Source organism: Panthera onca, chromosome D4 (genome assembly GCF_046562875.1).
Source record: "Panthera onca isolate mPanOnc1 chromosome D4, mPanOnc1 haplotype 2, whole genome shotgun sequence".
NCBI classification, from domain to species: Eukaryota; Metazoa; Chordata; class Mammalia; order Carnivora; family Felidae; genus Panthera; species Panthera onca.
The window spans coordinates 94,734,258-94,754,751 of NC_138351.1; the positions used below are offsets into that span (position 1 = coordinate 94,734,258).

At 49.8% G+C, this 20,494-nt stretch overlaps 1 protein-coding gene across 1 annotated transcript; it reads right to left on the bottom strand.

Annotated features, from left to right (window-relative positions):
- Positions 1-745: 745 nt before the first annotated feature.
- Positions 746-19,426, bottom strand: DPH7 (diphthamide biosynthesis 7). The gene is made up of 11 exons (XM_060610409.2): positions 19,332-19,426; positions 17,599-17,767; positions 17,214-17,549; positions 15,970-16,103; positions 15,502-15,589; positions 13,918-14,009; positions 13,338-13,510; positions 8,342-8,411; positions 8,151-8,216; positions 7,501-7,673; positions 746-1,371 (listed from the first exon to the last, which is right to left on the bottom strand). Exons 1-11 carry the CDS (start codon positions 19,424-19,426, stop codon positions 917-919), a joined length of 1,851 nt encoding a protein of 616 aa, XP_060466392.2. The 3' UTR covers positions 746-916.
- Between the last annotated feature and the right edge of the window lie 1,068 nt (positions 19,427-20,494).

A 20,494-nucleotide genomic window follows, 5' to 3' on the forward strand; every position in this document is an offset into this window, starting at 1 on the left:
CGGTTTCAGTGCATAGTCCCTGACGTCTTACGTATTCTGCTTCATATTTAATTGACCCTTAGTTAAATACCATTAACACAAACTCTTAAGGAGGGTTCAAATTCTTGTGTTGAAATAAATGCACCATTAGCTGGGAAATGATCATTTTTATAGAGTGATTTCTTACATGTTCTGACCCTATATTTTCATCAGAAAATAAAGAAGTGTGTGTTTTCTGACTCTGATCACCTACGACAGAATATTGGTAGAAATTTGACAAATTCTACACTAGCCTGCACTTCAACTACTGTTCCTTCCAGAGAGACAAGAATGAACTATGGGAGTCAGATGAGTCACAAACCCAGTTATGTTCTTGGAGTCAGTATGTGTCCAAGCTTCGGAAGCTACTCAGGTTACTAACGCCACAATGGGGAATATTTCAAGTTTATGACACGCTAAGGCAATTCAATGTGTGTAGGCTTCCTTTTGTTTACCCGCATAGGAGGCTAATACAAGCACTTCTAGTGCCATGATAAGGTGATCTTTGTTTTTTTTAAAGTTTTTTGAGAGAGACTGCATGTGAATGGGGGATAGGCATACAAAGAGAGGAAGAGAGACAATCCCAAGCAGGCTCCTCGCCATCAGCACAGAGCCCGATGTGGGGTTTGAACTCACAAACCTGTGAGATCGTGACCTGAGCCCAAGTTAAACACTTAACCAACTGAGCCACCCAGGCGCCCCCGATAAGGTTTATTTAAGAGAAGCCACTGTTTACACCGTGGACATAAGGTACACTGAGCCCTATATAGTCACCTGTGGAGACTACAATAGGAATCTCAATGAGACGGTCTGACAGCAGTTCACTCACAAAGTCGCACTCTGGGCTTTCTTTGTGGAAATGGTCTTTGACTTCAAGCCAAGCAACCTCTTCCCCAGCTCAGATGTTTTCCCACTTCCAGAGGTGAAGGATATGATCATAAAAGGAGCAAGTAGTTAGGAAGCTGATGTCAAAGTTCGCTGCTTCCAGATAGAGGTCAGAGTCACAAACCTTGGTCCCTGCAGTGTGCAGCTGGCTGTCACTCTTCATCATGTCCTCTGCGAGTGCCTGGACAGAAGTCCTCGGTTTGCTTCCGCTCTGAAGTATGGTATGACCTTCTTCATCATTCTCTGCTAAATGATCGTAAGACGGTGCTGGTGACTGGTGTACAGCCTTCAGGTTTGAGAGATGTGCTGCTTTGGCTCCTGAGTTGCTGCAGGGAGAGGAACCTGAGCAGCATGACCGGCAGGTCTGTAATGGATTGTGGACGTACAGCCAGGACCAGTCGGCTCCATACACCAATGAGTTGGCCAATGTGTGGGATGCAGAGACTGTGCAGGCTTCCTGCTTCTCCTCTGGAATGAGACAGAATACAGGAAATGTGACGTTACCCAGGCTGATCTCATCACTACCAAATGATGGCCCCTGCCCACTCTCAAAGGGAGACTTTGCTAAAAGCAGTCACTCATTTGTCAGCAACCATTGTGCATGATGCAAAGGAATCCTTGAGACGTGGAGAGATGAGAAGAAAACAGACCTTCATCTTGCAGTGAGTACACTGTGGTGCCTAACAAAGGAATCGGCCTGGCTACAGAAGCACAAGGGTGACGGTGCCCTTCCAAGTTGGAGGACTTGGCAAAAGCTTCAGTTAAGACTTCAAAGCAGAGGACAAAGCAGTTAGCCAGATGGGAGAGACAGGGACGCATGTGAAACAGAGAACAAGCGTGTGTAAGGTAACAGGACACATCTGGGGAACCACAAACAAGTAGATGTGGCAGAAACGCCATCGGGGAGTGGCGACACGTGTCTGGAGGGTCAAAACCATACAGAATTCAGCGTGCTCTGTAAAGTCTGGATTTGAGCTTGGAAAGGACTCATTGGCGTTTACGTGGTTTTCCTTCTGGTGAGTTGCTATAGCAACTTTGAGGGTGGAGGACAAGACTGGAAAGAGGTTCAGCTATGGAAGGTTTGAAAGCAATATTCGACCAGAAAAAGAAATGACAAGGTGTTGCCAAAGCTGAGGTAATCTAGGGTCCAGGGCAAGGCCAAGCATGGCAAGAGCAGTCATAAAAAACTGGTGGCCAGTGACCTGGGGATGTGAGCTTAGAAAACTGTCACCAGGTGAAAGGCCTGTTGGCCATTCAGGTCTTTAGTAAGCCTGGACAGCTACACACTCTGAAAGGGGTGCCACTGATGCCTCCCAAGTGCAAGGGTCCGGGCCAGAGCCATCAGAAGTGCAATCAGAGGGGTGCCTGTGGGGCTCAGTCAGTTAAGTGTCTGATTCTAGATTTCAGCTCAGGTCATGACCTCACGGTTCGTGAGTTCGAACCCCCCGTTGGGCCTGCGCTAACAGTGTGGAGCCTGCTTGGGACTCTCTTTCTTCCTCCCCCTCTTTCCCTACCCCGCTTGTGCTCTCTCTCTCAAAATAAATAAATAAAACTTAAAACAAGAAAAAAAGGAAGAATAACTGCAATCAAAATGAGCAGTGATGAAGAAAGGCCAAGAAGTGTAGACCAGGTCAGTGCTGGAACCAGGAAACGCTGAGAGTGCCACCAGAGCACAGGAGATCCTACTCCCGAAGCCAGGGCTTTGCCTGGACAGAAGAGGCTCCAGAGAGGAACCAGATGCCGAACGTCCCCAGACAGCCAGAAAGGCACTCAGGCAACACGAGCAAAGGAGGGAGCGCCTCAGACCATCACTGTCCCTCCATGGTAGCCTGGATGGGACTCAGAGACAGGGCCACAGGGCTTTCCCAGCCAGGACCCCATTCCGGGCCCCAAGTCAAACAATAACAAAGAGCATATCTCCTACCCAAGTGCACACAGAATATTAACAGAACATCATGTTAAGCAACAAAGAATCAAAAAGTTCCACAAAGGAGAAATAGTACAAGCAAGCAACACTCTCTGATCATAATGCAATAAAAACTAAAACTAACACAAAGGGACAAAAAAGTCCTTCTACCTAAAAAATTTAAAACCTCCTACGAAACCACACTTGGGCAAAAGGGAAAGTACGAACTCAAGTCACAGAATTTCTTCTGAAAAATGAAATCATTACATCTCACAACCTAAAAATATGCTTGAATCAGAGAACATTTCAGACACAAAAACACTCAATGCAGGGGTACCTGGATGTCTCAGTCAGTTAAGCGTCCAACTCTTGGTTTCAGCTCAGCTCATGATCTCATGGTTTGTGGGATCGAGCCCCAAGTCAGGCTCTTCACTGACAGCTCAGAGTCTGCTTGAGATTCTCTCTCTGCCCCTCCCCTGCTCGCATACACAAGCACTCTAAATAAATCAATAAACTTCAGAAAAAAAAAAAGCTTAATACAAACACAATAATAAAGAAAAGTGAACTGTACTCCCAACTCAAAATGCTAGAAAAAGGAGACAAAGGGAAACGAACATAAAAGGAGAAACTGATGAGACAGAGAACAGAAAAACAACACAACTGTAATAAAAAGCAAAAATCGTACTTTTTTTTTAATGTTTATTTTTGAGAGAGAGAGAATAAGTAGGGGAGGGGCAAAGAGAGAGGAGGACAGAGGATCCGAAGTGGGCTCCATGCTGACAGCGGAGAGCCTGATGTGGGGCTTAAATTCAAACTGAGATCATGACCTGAGCTGAAGTCAGACACTCAACTCACTGATCCAACAGGTTCCCCCCCACCCCACCTTTTTTTAAATGTTTCCACCCCACCTTTTTTTAAATGTTTCAAAATCAATCTTTCTTTCTTTCTTTCTTTCTTTCTTTCTTTCTTTCTTTTCTTTTCTTTTCTTCCTTCCTTCCTTCCTTCCTTCCTTCCTTCCTTCCTTCCTTTCTATAAAAATCCAGTAACTTTTTTCTGGGACAAGTTAAGTTAATGTCAAGTTCAAATACAAGAATAGTTAGGAAATCCTTAAAAAGGAAAAGTGAAGGTGCCAGTAACCCTGCTATTACAAAGACACCGCCAAGCTCCACAATCACAGCAGTGGGTACAGACACATGAAGAGACATCCAATGGGACTCGAAAGACAAAAAAAAAAAAGCCATGAAAGTAGGAACCCAAGAAGAGTGGCATCTGGATTCACTGGGGGTAGATGGACTTTCTAATAAATGGTGTTGGGATAGCTGCTTGCACCACATACGACACAGACCAAAGTTCTAACTAAATACATGGCGCTACAAGTACTAGAAGAAAACACTGGTAAATTCTTTTTTTTTTTTTAATTTTTTTTTTTAACGTTTTTATTTATTTTTGAGACAGAGAGAGACAGAGCATGAAGGGGGGAGGGGCAGAGAGAGAAGGAGACACAGAATCGGAAGCAGGCTCCAGGCTCCGAGCCATCGGCCCAGAGCCCGACGTGGGGCTCGAACTCACGGACCGCGAGATCGTGACCTGAGCCGAAGTCGGACGCTTAACCGACTGCGCCACCCAGGCGCCCCAACACTGGTAAATTCTTTTACAACCTGAGTGTGAAAGGGGAAAAGCTTTTTAACACTAATATTCAAAATGTAGAAGATTCCGTGGGAAAAAATATCTATAAATGTGATTACATTAAAAAGCACCATTGGGGCACCTGGCTGGCTCAGTTGGTAGAGCAGGCAACTCCATCTCGGGGGTGTGAGTTCAAGCCCCACGTTGGGCATAGAGATTATGTGTTTAAGAAAAAAAAAAAAAAAGCGCCTTTTGCTTGGGGGGAGGGGTGGACACCAGAGGCAAAAATGAGACAATAAAGCAAGAGAATGTATTTCCAATGTATATCAGAGGTAAGGAGCTGATACACTAATATATAAGAACTCTGTAAAATCAAGGGGGAAAAAGACAAGAAACCAGAAAGAAAAATTGGCAAAAGACGGACAAAGAAAATTTATAAAAACAGAAATATGGGGGCACCTCAGTGGCTCAGTCTGTTGGGCATCCGATTTTGGCTCACGTCGTGATCTCACAGTTCATAAGATCAAGCCCTGCATTCAGCTCTGTGCTGACAATGCAGAGCCTGCTCTGGATCCTCTGTCTCCCTCTCTCTGCCCCTCCCCAGCTTGTGCTTGGTCTCTCTCTCCAAAATAAACATTAAAAAAAAACAACAAAAAAACCTGTGTATAATAAGTAAATAATTTTTAAAAAAGGAAACAAATAAACCTGATTGTATTTCAAATAAATAAAAAGCCACTTCCAAGTAACCTTTGAACACAGCACTCTGACAATATCCAATTAATCTCACAAAAAAGAGCTGTAAGAGCATTTTGAGTTCCCTTCACAGGGTTGTCTTAGGTGCAGCACAGTAACAACTCTGTGAGGTGAAGCGTGTAAGTAAGAGTTTGCTGGGAGCAACTTTTCACTGGAGAAGGGAGACACCACGGAATAGGGATATGCATACATACGTGTGGACACACACATATACACACAAGCACACATGGTTATGTAACCATATATACACACACAAACGTATCCACGTATGTATAACCACACACATGTACACGTTATACGTAAACATACACATACATATGTATGTGCGCACACGCACGCACACACCACACAGCCATACACAACACCTCAGTAGCTGTAAGACCAACTAATGACCAGATCTTGGATTCTAAACACACTCACCACTAAGAGGACCCAGGACACCCTGAAGAAATAGCTGATTCCAGGTATGGGAGAGGCAAAATACAAAATGAATGTGAAATATTTTGTGCCAAAAAGCGAGGAAGTACTCAAAAATCAATAGGGACATGTGAAAAGGACACAGGAGACAGCTTAAGGGGTTTTCATGGGAAAAGTCTAGGACAATGAGAACATTGTAATGAATGATGACTATAATAGATTACGACCCACTGAATGACATAAAAACGCATGAATCTATATGGTTAATAAACACAGATATATGGGAGAAAAGTGAATGCTAATTTTAAAATGTACAGAGTATGATAATAGTTACAAAATCACCATTTTGCAATTATAGTAATAATTTCATTCAGGGAAGACTCATTAATGGATTTGAGTGGAAGTCTGATGAGGAATAAAAAGGTTCACTCTAACCACAGGCTAGTTATCATTAATCACACAGGGGAAAACAGTATTTTTACAGCAGAGAAACCCAGGGGAGACCTTAACCAAGTGACCAAATTAACATCAGCAGTGAAAGGACAAAGTGGCATCCTGTGCCTCCTGACGAAACGCATTAAAGAAGGCAGAATGTCACTTCCATAATGTTCCTGGCAAAGAGCCACGAGCCAGTACAGGAGACGCACTGCAGACTCCAGGCCATCGACAGACTGAGAGCAAAAGGCAGTACAGTCGCAGCGCGCAGAGCAGCCAGAGAGAACGAGAATGGCTCTGAGGACACCAGATGGCGCAGACCCTCAAACACAGTTACTGGAAATAAGTAAGGACCCTGACAATGAAAAGAGTCTATACATTAGGGAAATGCAAACATTATAGACATCACACGCACCTAACAGAACCCCACGATACACGAGGCAAAAACGGACAGAAATGAGGAAGGACACGATACATCCGTAACAGTCGGAGACTTCACCACCCCACCTTCCAGGGCACCTGGCCGGCTCAGCCGGTGGAGCCTGTGACTCTCGATCCTGGGGTTGTGGGTCCGAGCCCCACACTGGGTGTAGAGATGATTTAAAAGAGCAACCAGACAGAAAACCCAGAGAACACGGGAACAGGGCACACCACCCACAGCTGCGGAGAACTCTCTTCTCGAAAGCCCGTGGGGCACTCTCTGGGACCAACCACGTTTGAGGCCACAAGACAAGCCTCAGTAAACTTAGAATATACTTAGAAATCAGGAACAGGAAAAAATTCAGGACAGTCACAAAAATGTGGAAACTAAGCAACACACTGATGGACAACCAATGAGTCAATGAGGAAACCACGAGGGACATGAGGAAGCACCCTGAGGTGAATGAAAAGACTCCACACCCCAAAAGTGAAGGGGTACAGCGAAAGCAGCAAATACGTGAGGAAAGAGACCTCACGGGGCTTTCAGCTGAGAACAGGGCAGCGCACCTGTGCCCCTGCAGAACAGGAAGTCCTGGGGCGTGGCCCAGCACACAGGAGACAGGCCTGCAGAGCGGAGAGGTGGTGCCTTAATCACTTCTTTGTATAGATGAGGAGGGAGGTGGAGTCACGAAGGGAGAATGAGGAGGGAAAGGGGCCGTTGGGCGTTTGCGAAGAGAGAAGAAAATGTGCAACGGTCCTGACGGTGAAGACTTACTGGCCAGAGAAAGGCGGTGGTGGGCCTGGCGGTTCCCAGGCCCTCCCGCAGCACGAACTCAGAGTGAGGCCCGCAGGGCTGCCCTTTCCCTCCAGCCACCTTCTGGGGCTCCGGCCCAAGTCTGAGCTGGGTCTGACCAGTGCTGGGTTCTGCTCACAGAGCGTGAGCAAGGCAGCGTGAGCAGAAGTGAAACACTGGCAGAGCAAGGGGGCAGGAAACTGGGAACCCCCACCCCAGGCCTGACTGCCCCAAGCCCCCTACTCACCTATTGCCTTTTGGCAGTTGAAGATCTTAAAGCCACCGTGCATACACGCTGCCAGGAGCAGGTGGTGGTGGAAAGGATGCCACTTGAGCCGCCACACTCCGCCCCCCACGGACATGTCTGCAAAAGGCTGCTTCATGTTCCGGGTGTCCCACAGTAGAATATGTTCGTCATAGCTGAAAGCCATCCAGCACAGGGATCATGCAGGAAAGTCAATGCCCACTTATTCCCTAGGTGGCAGCGGGGACATCTCCCAAGCAGGCCCATCCCATTCATTCCTCTAGGACAAAGTTCCTTTTCCCCAGCCCAGATACCTACACTTTGGTTTAAGAGTTGGTCCAACTGGGGGCGTCTGGGTGGCTCAGTCGGTTAAATGTCTGATTTCGGCTCAGGTCATGATCTCATGGTTCAGGGGATCGAACCCCACACCAGGCACTGTGCGACAGCACAGAGCCTGCTTGGGATCCTCTGTCTCCCTCTCTCTCTGGCCCTCCCCCCGCGTGCACACGTGTGCGCACTCTCTCTCTCTCTCTCTCAAAAACAAATAAGTAAACGTTAAGAGTTGGTCCAATTAAAAACTGCAACGGTCAACGTGAGGAAATGAAGGAAAAGACGCAAGATGGACCCCTGTGCACAAACCCTAAGAGACTCACCTTCCCGTGGCCAGGATGTTCTCCCGATGGGGACTGCTGCGGATGCTGCAAACACCCATGGAGTGCCTACAGGCAAAGTGCAAGGTTTGAGCGAGCGCGCACACAGGGACACGTCTCTGGTGGAAAGTCCGCGGAGGAGGGATGGGAGGGCTGGTGGTACATGCCTAGGGCCGGCCCCTTGATGAATTTACCTCTTGCTAGTGAACACAGATGTGCCAGGTGTCCTGGTGTCCCAGCCTTTCAGAAGACCATCGTCCCCACCTGTGTGGAAACAGAAACGCCCACTGACCGTGGCACTGACGACAGGAAGCAGCCGCTTCTCAGGGAGGGAATGTATGCCTGTGAGGAAATCCCCGTGAAGGACTTTTCCTGGGTGGTTTCAGGCTGGCACCAGGCAGAAGAGCTCCAGAAACAGCACCCCAGAAAGAGGCCTGTGCTGTGACTGTGTCTTCACACTTGAAGAGGGCACCTGCAGGGAAGACAGGAAAGGCTGATGAGCTCAGCCTACAGGAATGAAAGGGAAGGACAAGAAGTCAGGGGAAGAATTTTCAGGTCACATGTGGCTAAAGTGCCTTCTGTTCAGGCTCCAGCAACCAATGCTCCTAGCTGCCACAAACCAGAGCTGCCTTATCAAGGAACTCAGAACAGGATCTGTATGCAGGAGGCAGCAAACACGAGCATTTTTTTTAAATGTTTATTTTTTGAGAGAGACACACAGAGTGCAAGTTGGGGAGGGGCAGAGAGAGAGGGAGACACAGAATCCGAAGCAGGCTCCAGGCTCTGAGTTGTCAGCACGGAGCCCAATGTGGGGCTTGAACTCACGAACGGTGAGATCGGACCCGAGCCGAAGTTGGGCGCTCAACTGACTGAGCCATCCAGGGGCCCAACACAAGCACTTCTTAAGGTTCTGGAACCTTCAGCACACCTCCATTTATCTTGAAGTCACCTGGGGCACCTGTGTGGCTGAGTCGGTTGAGTGTCCGACTTCGGCTCAGGTCACGAACTTTTGGTTCGTGAGTTCGAACCCTGAGTCGGGCTCTGTGCTGACAGCTCAGAGCCTGGAGTCTGCTTCGGATTCTGTGTCTCCCTCTCTCTCTCTCTGTTCCTCCCCTGATCATGCTCTCTCTCTGTCTCTCTCTCAAAAATAAAGAATAAAAAAAAAAATTTTTTTAAAGGGAAGTACATTTTGTAACCTTACAGTAAAAGGACCTCTGTGCTTGTCTTAGGGAATCTGAAAAAACAGGAAGGGTAGGGAGCCGCCACCCTAATCCATAACCAGTCTTTGAAGACAGCAACAAGATATAGCGTGATGGTGGCTATCTTGAAGGAAGGGGAGAAAGGCTGAAAAGCAGGGCCCACAGGGAGGATGAAGAGCAAAAGAAAAACACCTAGGTCTGACCACTCCGTCCATCCGTCTGTCCGTCCATCCGTCCACTCAACCGTGTATCGTTCCTTATACCCACCCACCACCTAGCCACCTTTGCTCCACTCCGCCCATCCAACACATGCTCACTGAGCACACTGCAGATCCCTAGGACAGACAGAAGGGATACAGGAGGAACACGACCTACAGCTACGTAGACCAATAGAACCGGTCCAGCCAGGCAGGACACCTGCAGGTGAGCCTCCAATCTGAGCTGCCGTCCTGTGGCAAATTTGCAGAGAAAGCTGGTACTGGCTTCTTTACACGCTGGTCTGTCTCACACCCCACATCCATCCACCAGGACATCCTGACAAGCCACCTTCACACATACAACCAAAGTCCTACCACCTTTCCCTCGCGTGCACTGCTCCCAACTCAGTCTGAGGCCTTCTTGCCACCACCTGTATGGCAGGTCCCCAGGCTCTGCCCTCGTCTCCTTGCAGTCTATACTCGACACATTAGGAAAAAAGATCCCCTTCTATTCTGCAACATTAAGTCAGAAAACGTCACCCCTCTGCTCAATATCCTGCTATGGCTTCTATTGCGGTCTGAGCCAAAGCCAAAGTCCATCCTGAGGCCCGCAAGGCCACGTGAACTTTGATCTCACCTTCTGTTCTGCCACCTGCCTCCTGCCATTCTGGCCACACAGCCACTTGCTGTCTTCATGCAGCAGGCTCACTCCTGCCCTACCTCTGTCCACCATGACCATGCTCTGTAACAGGACAGGCTGCACCTGCCCACAGCACCCCAATCCCCCAGTCACAGCCCACCAAAGCACTTCTCACCTCTGAGCCACTGTGCCCTCTCTTCACTCATTCTGTGTCATGCTTTGTGACCACTGCCCGTCTCCTCTCTGTGTAAGTTCAGGGAAAGCAGGGCTTCTGTCTGTCTCGTTAGCTCATGTGTCTCTGGCACCTATAGCGGCGCATGGCACATAGTAGATGCTCAACAAACGTTCACTGAATAAACGACTTGGTGCTGAATTACAACATCACAGCCTCCACTATGCTTGGCTCTGAATTAGCTGAGTCTCAAGGTAGAGCTAATCCAAGAATGAGAAGCCTTAAGAAATTAAACCTCTATTGTTGTCACTGAGACTGTTCACAGTGTGACAGCAAAAAATGCAGAAAGGACCCAGCTGTCAGGGGAAGATGAGCATTAGACACAATGAGGATGAGCCCAAACAGCAACAAGGGGTCGAACCGGGCCAGTATCTCCAGGATAGGATTTTAAGCTGAGCCCTGCCAGAAAAGCAGAACAAACCGGTGGTCTAACACGGAGATCGGGGAAAAAAGAACAGTTCGGTTAAGCATGGAGATTGGAGAGAACCCTGAATGGGTGAGGAAAAAGCCATCACTCAAAACTGGCTGGAGAGGTAGGCAGGGACCCGATATGCAAAGCCACAATGTCGCTGGGGGGATTGCACCAAGAATTCTGGAGAGAAGCTGCAAAGGGTTAACCACGAGTGAAGTGTGATAACGTTTGCATGTTTGTAGCTTTTTTTTTTTTTTTTTTTAAGTTTTTGAGAAACACAGGGAGACAGCGCGTAAACAGGGCAGGGGCAGAGAGAGGGAGGCACAGAATACAAAGCAGGCTCCAGGCTGAGGTGTCTGCACAGAGCCCGTTGTGGGTCTCGAACCACGAAGCGTGAGATCATGATCTGAGCTGAAGTCAGAGGCTCAACTGAGTGAGCCACTCAGACACCCCAAGTTCGCATGTTTTAAAACAATCGCTCTAGCTACAGTGTGGAGGCAGGATTAGAAAGGCTCAAGAATGAATGCAGGGCCATCCTTCAGGGCTCTGCCAGGAGATGAGACAGTGCCCCCAATAGGTGGCAAGAGAAAGAGATGGCCAATTCTGAGATGCTTGGAAGATCAATAGGACTCCCACTTCTGGAAGGGGTGAGGGGACGCTGGTGTCTGATTTGGGCAGCCAGACCCTGCCCTGGGGTCGGGACATCAGGCAGGAGCTGTGTGCAACAGGACAACACAGGGACAATGGCCTGAGCCAGGATCCACATGTGAAATGCCCAGGAAGCATCCTTTTTTTTTTCTCTTAACGTTCATTATTTTTTTTTAATTTTTTTAAACGTTTTATTTATTTTTGAGAAAGACAGAAACAGAATGCGAGCAGGTTAGGGGCAGAGAGAGAGGGAGACAATCCGAGGCAGGCTCCAGGCTCCGAGCTGTCAGCACAGAGCCCGACGCGCAGCTTGAACTCACAAGCTGTGAGATCGTGACCTGAGCCAAAGTCGGACGCTCAACCGACTGAACCACCCAGGCACCCCATCTTAATGTTTATCTATCTTTGAAAGAGACAGTGTGTGAGACAGTGAGAGCACTCATGAGCAGGAGAGGGGCAGAGACAGAGAACCCCAAGCAGGCTCCTTGCTGTCAGTGCAAAGCTTGATGCAGGGCTCGATCTCAGTAACCATCAGTAACCATGAGATCATGACCTGAGCTGAAGTTGCCCCCCATCCCCCCCACCCCGGAAGCATCCTTGCAGAGTGCTTGGTAGCTGGCAAGATAAAGGCATCAAGAGCTCAGGGGGAAGAAAGGTCTAGGGCACCCGGCTGGCTCAGTCTGAAGAGTGTGTAACTTGATCTCAGGGTCATGAGTTCAAACCCCATGCTAGGTGCAGAAATTACTCAAAATAAATTAGTAAAATCTCCTTGAGAGAAAGAAAGAAGGAAGAAAGAAAGAAAGCAAACAAGCAAAAAAGGTCTGCTTAAGCAACCAGAATGCAATTGTTTCTGGAAGAGAGAGCAGCTGAAATCAAAAGAGCAACAATGCAGAGCGACAAGAGCACCCAGATAGGCCAGAGGACAAGGAACACTTTCAAACAGAGGGAAAGGAGCCAGCAAAGGAATGAGAAGCAATCAGAAAGAAGAGGGAAGCCCGGGATAACGCAGAGAAAAGACTGCACCGGGAGGAGGCCGGCGTGGGAGCATTGCTGAGAGGTACTCCCTGGACCAGGCACCGTGGCCGCCACTGAGGACCTCCCCAAGAGTGGTTCTGGCAGAGCGGGGTGGGCCACGGAGCTTCCGGACAGTCTAACAGAACGTCCCTGACCTCACGACTCACCGTACGGCTCAGCACACCACCAGCAACTAGACGCAAAAGGAAACGAGGGTCAGATCTTTTCTTTGCCTCTCTGCAAATCCAGCGACTCCCCTTCTGTCTTCTCTCAGAGGCCAATGCCCCCTGCCCCCCACCCCCCATCTCCCAAGAGTCCTCACCGCCTGGGGAAGAGAGGCTGCTCAGCTACCTGGCTCCTGCAAACGTCAGGTGTGTTCATTTCTCGTCCTCACATCAGCACCCCCAATACATACCACTCACAATGTCAGGAAATCAATCCTACCCCTCTCAGGCTTTTCTTTGGGAAGGTAAACTGGACCCAAGAGAGGAGTGACAGCCTGAAATCCAACGTGACAAGGCCAACACTGGACCCAGAAATGGCAACGGAAAATGTGGGAACCCTGGATTTCACGGAGCAGGAGCAAACACGGCAGGAGGCAGGGCTCCGGCTGCTCCAACACTGGGGGCAGTGTCCCCCAACACCCTGCAATGCCCACGGCCAGGTGTGCTTTGTTTTCTAAGGAATAGCTAAGCGTTGAGTACCAACTAACAGCTTTTGCCCCAGAAAATACATTCTCCACAAAGGGTTTTCACGATCCCAACATGTCCAGAGTCACAGCCCTGACCTGGGCCTCACCTGCTCACTCCCTCCCTCCTAGGATCCATCCCCAGGGGAGAAGTACCAACCTGAATAAACGATTTCTGTCTGCCAGTAATTGAAAGCCGCAATCCAGGCCTCAAAGTGATGGGCTTGCCACATGGCCACCTCCTGCAGCCCAGGCCCCTCCTCATTCACCTCTAGCAGGTAGAGCTGCCCCTTGGAGTCACTGCTAATGACTTTCAAGGGCTGGTCACTGGCCCTAGACACAGAGAACCAACGGAGAAACCCAGCTGAATTTATTCATTGACCCAAACTCATCACCCACTTCTGGTTCCCGACTGGTGGCATCCCGAGACGTGTCATGGGAGAGGCTGTCCATGGGCCTGATGCACGGATGTGCCTGTTAACAGGTTTGGGCATCTGGCAGAAATCAAAACTAGCACATAACTTGTCAAAATAAACCCATGTCAGCTTCTCTTGATGAAAACACTGTCTCTTTTACCTAAAAGGATGAATTGTTTCTTTCCAGATGAGCACCAGTAATGACATTCCTGAGTCTAGGAAGCCACAATCGAGGCTGGTGCAAGGTTTCAACTCTCTCTTGCACGAAAAGAGCAACGAATGCTCAGAGGAAAGACGGGATCCCTCACCAACACCGGCTCTTACCTTCCAATTTTCCCAGTGGACCAATCCAGAGACAAGGCCAGACACTGCTTCTCCAGGGCAAAGCTGGAAAACGGCTGCAGTGTGTATGCATTCTAGTGGAGAGAAAACGCTATCAGAAGGAAACAGCCCAGAACCTTGGAAAGACTACTCCTGTAGCTCAGGTAGCCATCATTCCCTCATCGCCTACTAGGTGAACAAAACGGGTCAGTCCCTCATTCACGGCAGAATGAGAAGACACCGGACAACTGGCCCCTGCCCTCTAGGAGCTGACGCACCTGCAGAAGGGCTTTCCCACATGTGACCTTGGGGGAAGCTGATCCGTTTTTCAGACCCCCTTGCTGTCCATGCATTCCTAGACATAACCACACCGCCTACGCAGACTCCAAGAAGCACCCCTGGGACACACTCTCCATCTCTTCAGGCCTCAAGGGATGCTGGCATATTCTCTCTCCAGGGACAGAGACAGCCGGCTCTTTCCTCCAGTTTCCTTTTCCGAAGCCACAACTAGCCATTAAACGCTGTTTCTCTTTCCTACGATTTATGTAAGCTTTTTATTACCTAAGTATCTGAACAGTGCTTAACTCCATCAAAAGGCTCCTAGCAGGCTGCTTCCTCAGTGTCCTCTCTGGGGTTTATCTACTCTTGCTCAGAATCCCGGTTGATGGGCCCACAGTCTTCCTCGGATGTTTCCTCCCTCACTCCTGAGATAGGGCAGCTGCTCTCAGCTGGCCGGCGAGGTCCATTATACACACGCCCTCAGCTGCCATAAATCCAACAGCAAGTGGACCCGTTCTAGTCCCACCCACACCCCTGGACCAGTGTGTGTCCCTCTCACAAAATCAGGGCTCGGTCTTGTGGGCTGTTTACTTCCCTGTTCTCTCCCTCTTCCAACAATCAGATGCAGTCATTTTGCAAACATGTGGTGCTGATCAATACCAAATGCTCTGAAAAAGTCACATAGAAAACTGCCTTCCTAATTATGGCTGAGAAACACCACTTTCACATAAGAAATTCACGGCCATTCTTGGCCCCAGCATCATCAACCTAAGAATGCTGGTCCAGCTTTCCTTACAGAGGAACTTTCAGATCCACTGACAGGTAAATAAATACCCTGTCACTTCACCCCTTCTGCTGGTGACACATAAATTGATCTCTTCTCAAATTCAGATGCAGAACCCAATAATTTAAAATAGATTGCATACTAATTTAGAGTGTTATATGACAGAGGCACCTGGATGGCTCAGTCAGTTAAGCTTCTGACTCTTGATTTCAGCTTCAGGTCATGATCTCACAGTTTCTAGGATCGAGCCCTGCATCAGGATTCACACTGACATCGTGGAGCCTGCTTGGGGTTCTCTCTCCCTCTCTCTCTCTCTCTCTCTGCCCCCTCCCCACTCATGTTCCCATACGCTCTCTCTCAAGACAAGTAAGTCAGCATTTTTTAAAAAATAGAATGTTTTATACGATTTGCCATTGAACAGAAACCATCCCACAAAAAGGTTTATATCAGCACAACCTCCTGCCCAAACCCTCTCCATTCAGATTCTTTCCACCCCCCAAAAACTCCTCGCCCTAGTCACTGACCTCAGATCCCACCAAGCGGAGCAGTTCTATGGACCCACCAGCATCTGCCACACCCAAGAGGGCATGGCCGGCCACCGGCACGTGGCACCTGAGGAGAGAATTCACATGTCAGTCAGAACACGGGATATGCCCAGAACACAGGTTAGCATTATGCACCTCAGTAACTTATTAAATTTCAATTCCAAAACCAGGTTGTAGCCTACAGTTCTGTTCCAAGATTCCCCAGCTTACGAATCAGAAAACTAGCATCACTTCCCAGACTGATACCAACCCTAGGACTCAGAAATGAAAAGAGCCCAAGTCTCTAGTAGCCTCCAAATGCCAACAGGTGGGCAGGACAATAAAGAAATGAACCCAAAGTTCAGACATTTCCCCATCTTACTGAATGCTGACAGGCATCAGTCTCCCCTGATTAAATGAACAAATACTCGACAAGTCCCAGACAGGGGGAATTGTTATCAGTTATACCATTTCATGTCCAAGATTGCAGAAGTATCTCTTCTTTGGATCTCAAGCAGGGGGCAAGCAGAGCTGTCTGCATTGAGACGATACAAGTAGAGACGACCTAAACGGCTTGGAGGCTCGTCAGGGTCAAGTCCACTCTACAAAAAAATGCAGACGTGCTCTATGATTACCTTAATAGATATCGAGGAACCCAAGGGATGGGAAAAGGAATCAAGGGAAAGAAAAGGCTTGACGAGGCTCTGGAACTCGGCCTCAAAGCAGCACCTCTGATTTTCTGAGCTGGAAAAAATGTCTCCTTTTGTACATGATTAATGGGTAAGTAGATAAACTCTGCTAGACTCAGTACAGAATGCTTTTTTTTTTTTTTTTAATTTTTTAATGTTTATTTACTTTTGAAGGAGAGAGAGACAGAGTGTGAGTGGGGGGTAGGGCAGAGAGAGAGGGAGACACAGAATCTGAAGCAGGCTCCAGGCTCTGAGCTGTCAGCACAGAGCCTGACGCGGGGCTCGAACCCACAAACCGCAAGATCATGACCTGAGCCGAAGTCGGACGCTCAACCGACTGAGCCCCCCAGGCGCCCCCAGAATGCTTTTTTTTTAAAGTTTTATTTAAGCAATCTCTACACCGACGTGGGGCTCAATTAAATCCATGACTCCGAGATCAAGCGTCGCGTGCTCTTCGGACTGAGCCAGCCGGGTGCCCCTACAATGCTCCTTCTAGGTGAGCTAACAGGGACCAGCTATGGTTAGGGTCACCACAGGACCCAGTCTGCCCGGAAGGGTCCTGACCTAGGCCTGTTGCTGGAGTGCCAGTTCTCATGCTTAGTAGTGTTCTGGTTTGGATCTGAATAGATGCCATCAAGAGAATAAGTACGGCTCCTTCCAATTCCCGTTTTTCTTTCTATTCTAGGCTTCATTCATAAGCTTGAGCCACGCCTGCACATGGGGTACATTTTACTTTCAAGATGCCCATTCTAACCTACCTTCTGGCCACAACGCAAACGTCACACCTTCATCTCCTGTGTGACTCCACAGCTTTTTCTGTTCCTGCCTCCCCCACAACAGGCCAGACACGTCTCAACATTTGCGGTCGGCTCTGTCTCTCTGAAGTATTTTCTCGTCCTTCCTGAGACCTCTCCTAAAAGAGTTTGACTCTGGGGCCTTAGCTACTCGAGAAACGCCATTTGGGGAGCGCGGACCTAGAAAGCCGCGGCCGAGACCGCCTACGGCCAGGAGGACACCACACACCTTGCTCTCAGGGTCCGCGGGCTGGTCCTCTGGCTTCCGCAGCTGGTAGGTGCCGCAGACCAGCAAGTGCCTGCGGCCTTCCAGCGGGCACCATTCCACCGAGTCCGCGGTGTATTCCGTGTCCACCACCTGCAGCAGCCGCACGCGACCTTCCGTCGCCCGGAAGTCAGACAAGGACGCAGTAGCGTCCAAGGCTGCGGGAACCGGGCAGCGTGGGAGGGGTGACGAGGCCAGATTGGGAGCGGGGTCGGGGCTGAGGTCGACGGTGAGAGGGGGCTCGGAGTCAAGACCAAAGACCGCGTCGGTGAAGAGATGCTCCCGCAGCCGGTCCTTTTTCTACTTCCGCAGTCCCCTCCTTCCCTTTCCTGGGGCGTCGGGGCGGGACTTCCGGCCGCCGATTGCCGCCGCGCGTGACGGTGGCCTCCGGCGCCTCCCGCCGGCCGGCGGACTTCCTCGGGCTCCACGTGCCAGGGCTCGCATCTTGCCCTGGCGGGGAGACGTGGGCATCTGGGCGGGCAGTGGTGTCCCCTTCGGAGTCCCCGAAGATCTGGGCTCTGAAGGAGGGGAGGGGGGGGGGCGGGACGCAGAGGAAGAGAAAACGGGCATGAAAGTGGGGGTAAGCTAAGGACCTAGACATTCAGGGAGCCCAATCCAGGGTCAGTCCTAAAAGGGCTGCGTCCTGCCAGCCCTGTGCCCCTCATGTCCATCCTAGAGGGCTGCCGGTAGGCCATGAAGTGCAGAGCACCCGTGGATGCCAAGTCCCGCCTGCCAGGACAGCACAGGAGACAGGGCGGACTGAGGTGGTGGGTAGGTAGGTAGACAGCCTCGTGGCGCCAGCGGCAGGGGTCTGTCAGCCACTCAGAATGTAAAGGCCACCCAGCACTGCCATGATCTCACTTGGGACACGGAGTAGATGCGGCTGCCATTCAAGAAAATTAATATATTCTACAGAGTAGATTTGGGGAAGGCAAGTTTTGGACACGGTTAAGGATGGATTGAATTGTGTCTGCCCCAAAGATACATTGAAGTCCTATCCCACAGCACCACAGAATGTGACCTTTGGAAACAGGGCCTTTACAGAGGTAATCCAGTTAAAACGAGGTCATTACGGTGAGCCCTAGTCCAATATGACTGGTGTCTTTATGAAAAGGTGATTTGGTCTCCCAGGGACACAGACCCACTGAAAAAAGATAACGTAAAAACAGAGGATTGGTATGTTGCATCCACAAGGCAAGGGAGGCCTCAAACTGCCAGAAGGTAGGAGAGGCCTGAAACAGGCACACCTTCCCATGTGTCTTCAGAGGGATCATGGTCCTGCCAACACACCGATCTGGGACTTCCCACCTCCACAACAGGGATGATGCATTGTTGTCTGAAGCCATCTGCTGAATGCTAACTTGTTATGATAGCTCCAGGTAGCTGGACAAGCTGACACTGAAATCCACACAGATACCCGGGTACCCAGCCTGTGGTTTTCAAGTAGGGCTATGGCTAGATATACAGCTGTGAGTCAGCAGCTCAGGTGGCAGCTGAAGCAGAGAAGCAGAAAAGGTTGGTCAGAAAGCATCAGGACTTTCCAAAATAGCTGAACCACACATTTGTATCTGCTACAAGGAAGGGTCAAGGGGCACCTGGCTGGCTCAGTCAGTAAAATGTGCAACTCTTGACTTCGGGGTCATGAGCTTGAGCCCCACACTGGGTGTAGACACTACTTAAAAAAAAAAAAAAAATCTTTAGGGGGAAAAATAAGGTCAAGTCACCCAGCCCCACACACTACAACTCAAACAAGCCCCCACACTAACCATCTGAATGGTAACATTTCATAGGCACCCTAAGAGGTGTGACCGCAAAGATCAAGAGGTTGGGGCCATCAGAGGAGAAAAGAAACCAGGGGCTGCCATCAGAGAAGGGACAAGGGAAGCAAACAGGGATAAAAACTGTCTGTGGATCCTACAGCACCTTCACAACAGTGTCCACTCCAGGGAGCCACTGCAGTGACTCGAGCAAAGGGAAGGAGCCACTACATGGGCAACTCTAGAACCCTTACAGCCACCTTCTAAGCTCTAGCCCTTCACCAGCACAGACGTGGGGGGTCTCTAACACATGGTACAGGGGCACAGCCCAATTGGACGGGGATCAGCTACCAGCAGCAGCGCCTGCTCAAAGCAGCTACGTTGCACGATCCCCAGACCAATGCTATCCCGATGAGCCATGCGACGTGGAAGACCTCAACCGTGTATCAGGACCTAGCGTGGTGTCCTACAGGTCTGCTGAGAGACCCTGGGCACTTCGATTTCAATGTAATTTTCTGGCAAGTAGCCAGGATAATGACCTCAGGATAATGTGTGGTCAGGGAATGCAGACAGGCTGAAGTGCCGGGTCATGAAGGACAGAGGCAAAAACCACAGCCTGTGGTCTTTTGCCTCCTCTTCCCAGGAGCCTTTTTGTCTGAAAGCACACTGCCTGAGCACACTCAAGGCCTTGCGCCTGGAAGACCACCCAAACCCCAACATGCCAACATACCTGGGTTCCCCCCACCCAAACGGTCCAGACTAGAGCTGGCCTCTGGAAGAAGGAATTACACCAGCCCCGGGAATGTCCCAAGGGGTCCAGCCAACTGCTGTCTGTAGGACTGATGATCTCTCAGGATCATACATATCCCCCTCCACAAAAGGTTTCTGAGCCCCCATTGCTGCTCAACCCAGGGTTTGGAGGGACCTAGAGCAGGCTTTACCTATGCAGCAAAGATGTTCCTCATCTAGAAAATATGCTGCACCTCACCCACACCGACCAAGGGGAGCTACTCAGTGAAAACACACATGGTGCAGACGGGGTTCTCTCGCCTTCAGAGAACCTCCCTTGGGGTTGACCTGAACCCTCCTGCTCCCTGCTTTCTGCCTTTACCCGACTGCTCAGTCCTGCTCTCCAAGACCTACTGCCCAAGAGGACTCCCAAAGACTGCAAAAGAACCTACTAGAAACTCAAGTCACAAACCAACGCCACCAAGAGGCTATTCTCGGTCAAGGAAAGCAATGAGGACACACAGGACAGATGGAACACACCGGAAGATGGCAGAAGAGCTGCACAAGGGAAAGTAGGAGCACTTGGGACCAACGTGGGGCAGGGGGTAGCCCAGGACAAACACTCAAGAGTTGGGATGGCCAGCCTCATTCTCTCAGGAAGCAAAGCCCCTAGCAGGTTGGCTGGCTGGATCTGGAGACCAGCAAGATCCCAGACACAAAGCCTGGCTCGGTGCCCCATGGTGGCTCTGCAAGGTATAC

What these genes read in the sequence shown, in the direction of transcription:
- DPH7 (XM_060610409.2), bottom strand. Translation starts at nt 19,426, where the DNA reads ATGGCTCATCGGGATAGCATTGGTCTGGGGATCGTGCAACGTAGCTGC. An exon ending in GATCCCCGTCCAATTGGGCT is followed by an intron (nt 17,768 to 19,331) that starts GTGCCCCTGTAC and finishes CCCCTCCTTCAG; the next exon opens with AGCCCAGATCTTCGGGGACT. An exon ending in GCGGCAATCGGCGGCCGGAA is followed by an intron (nt 17,550 to 17,598) that starts GTCCCGCCCCGA and finishes CTGCGGAAGTAG; the next exon opens with AAAAAGGACCGGCTGCGGGA.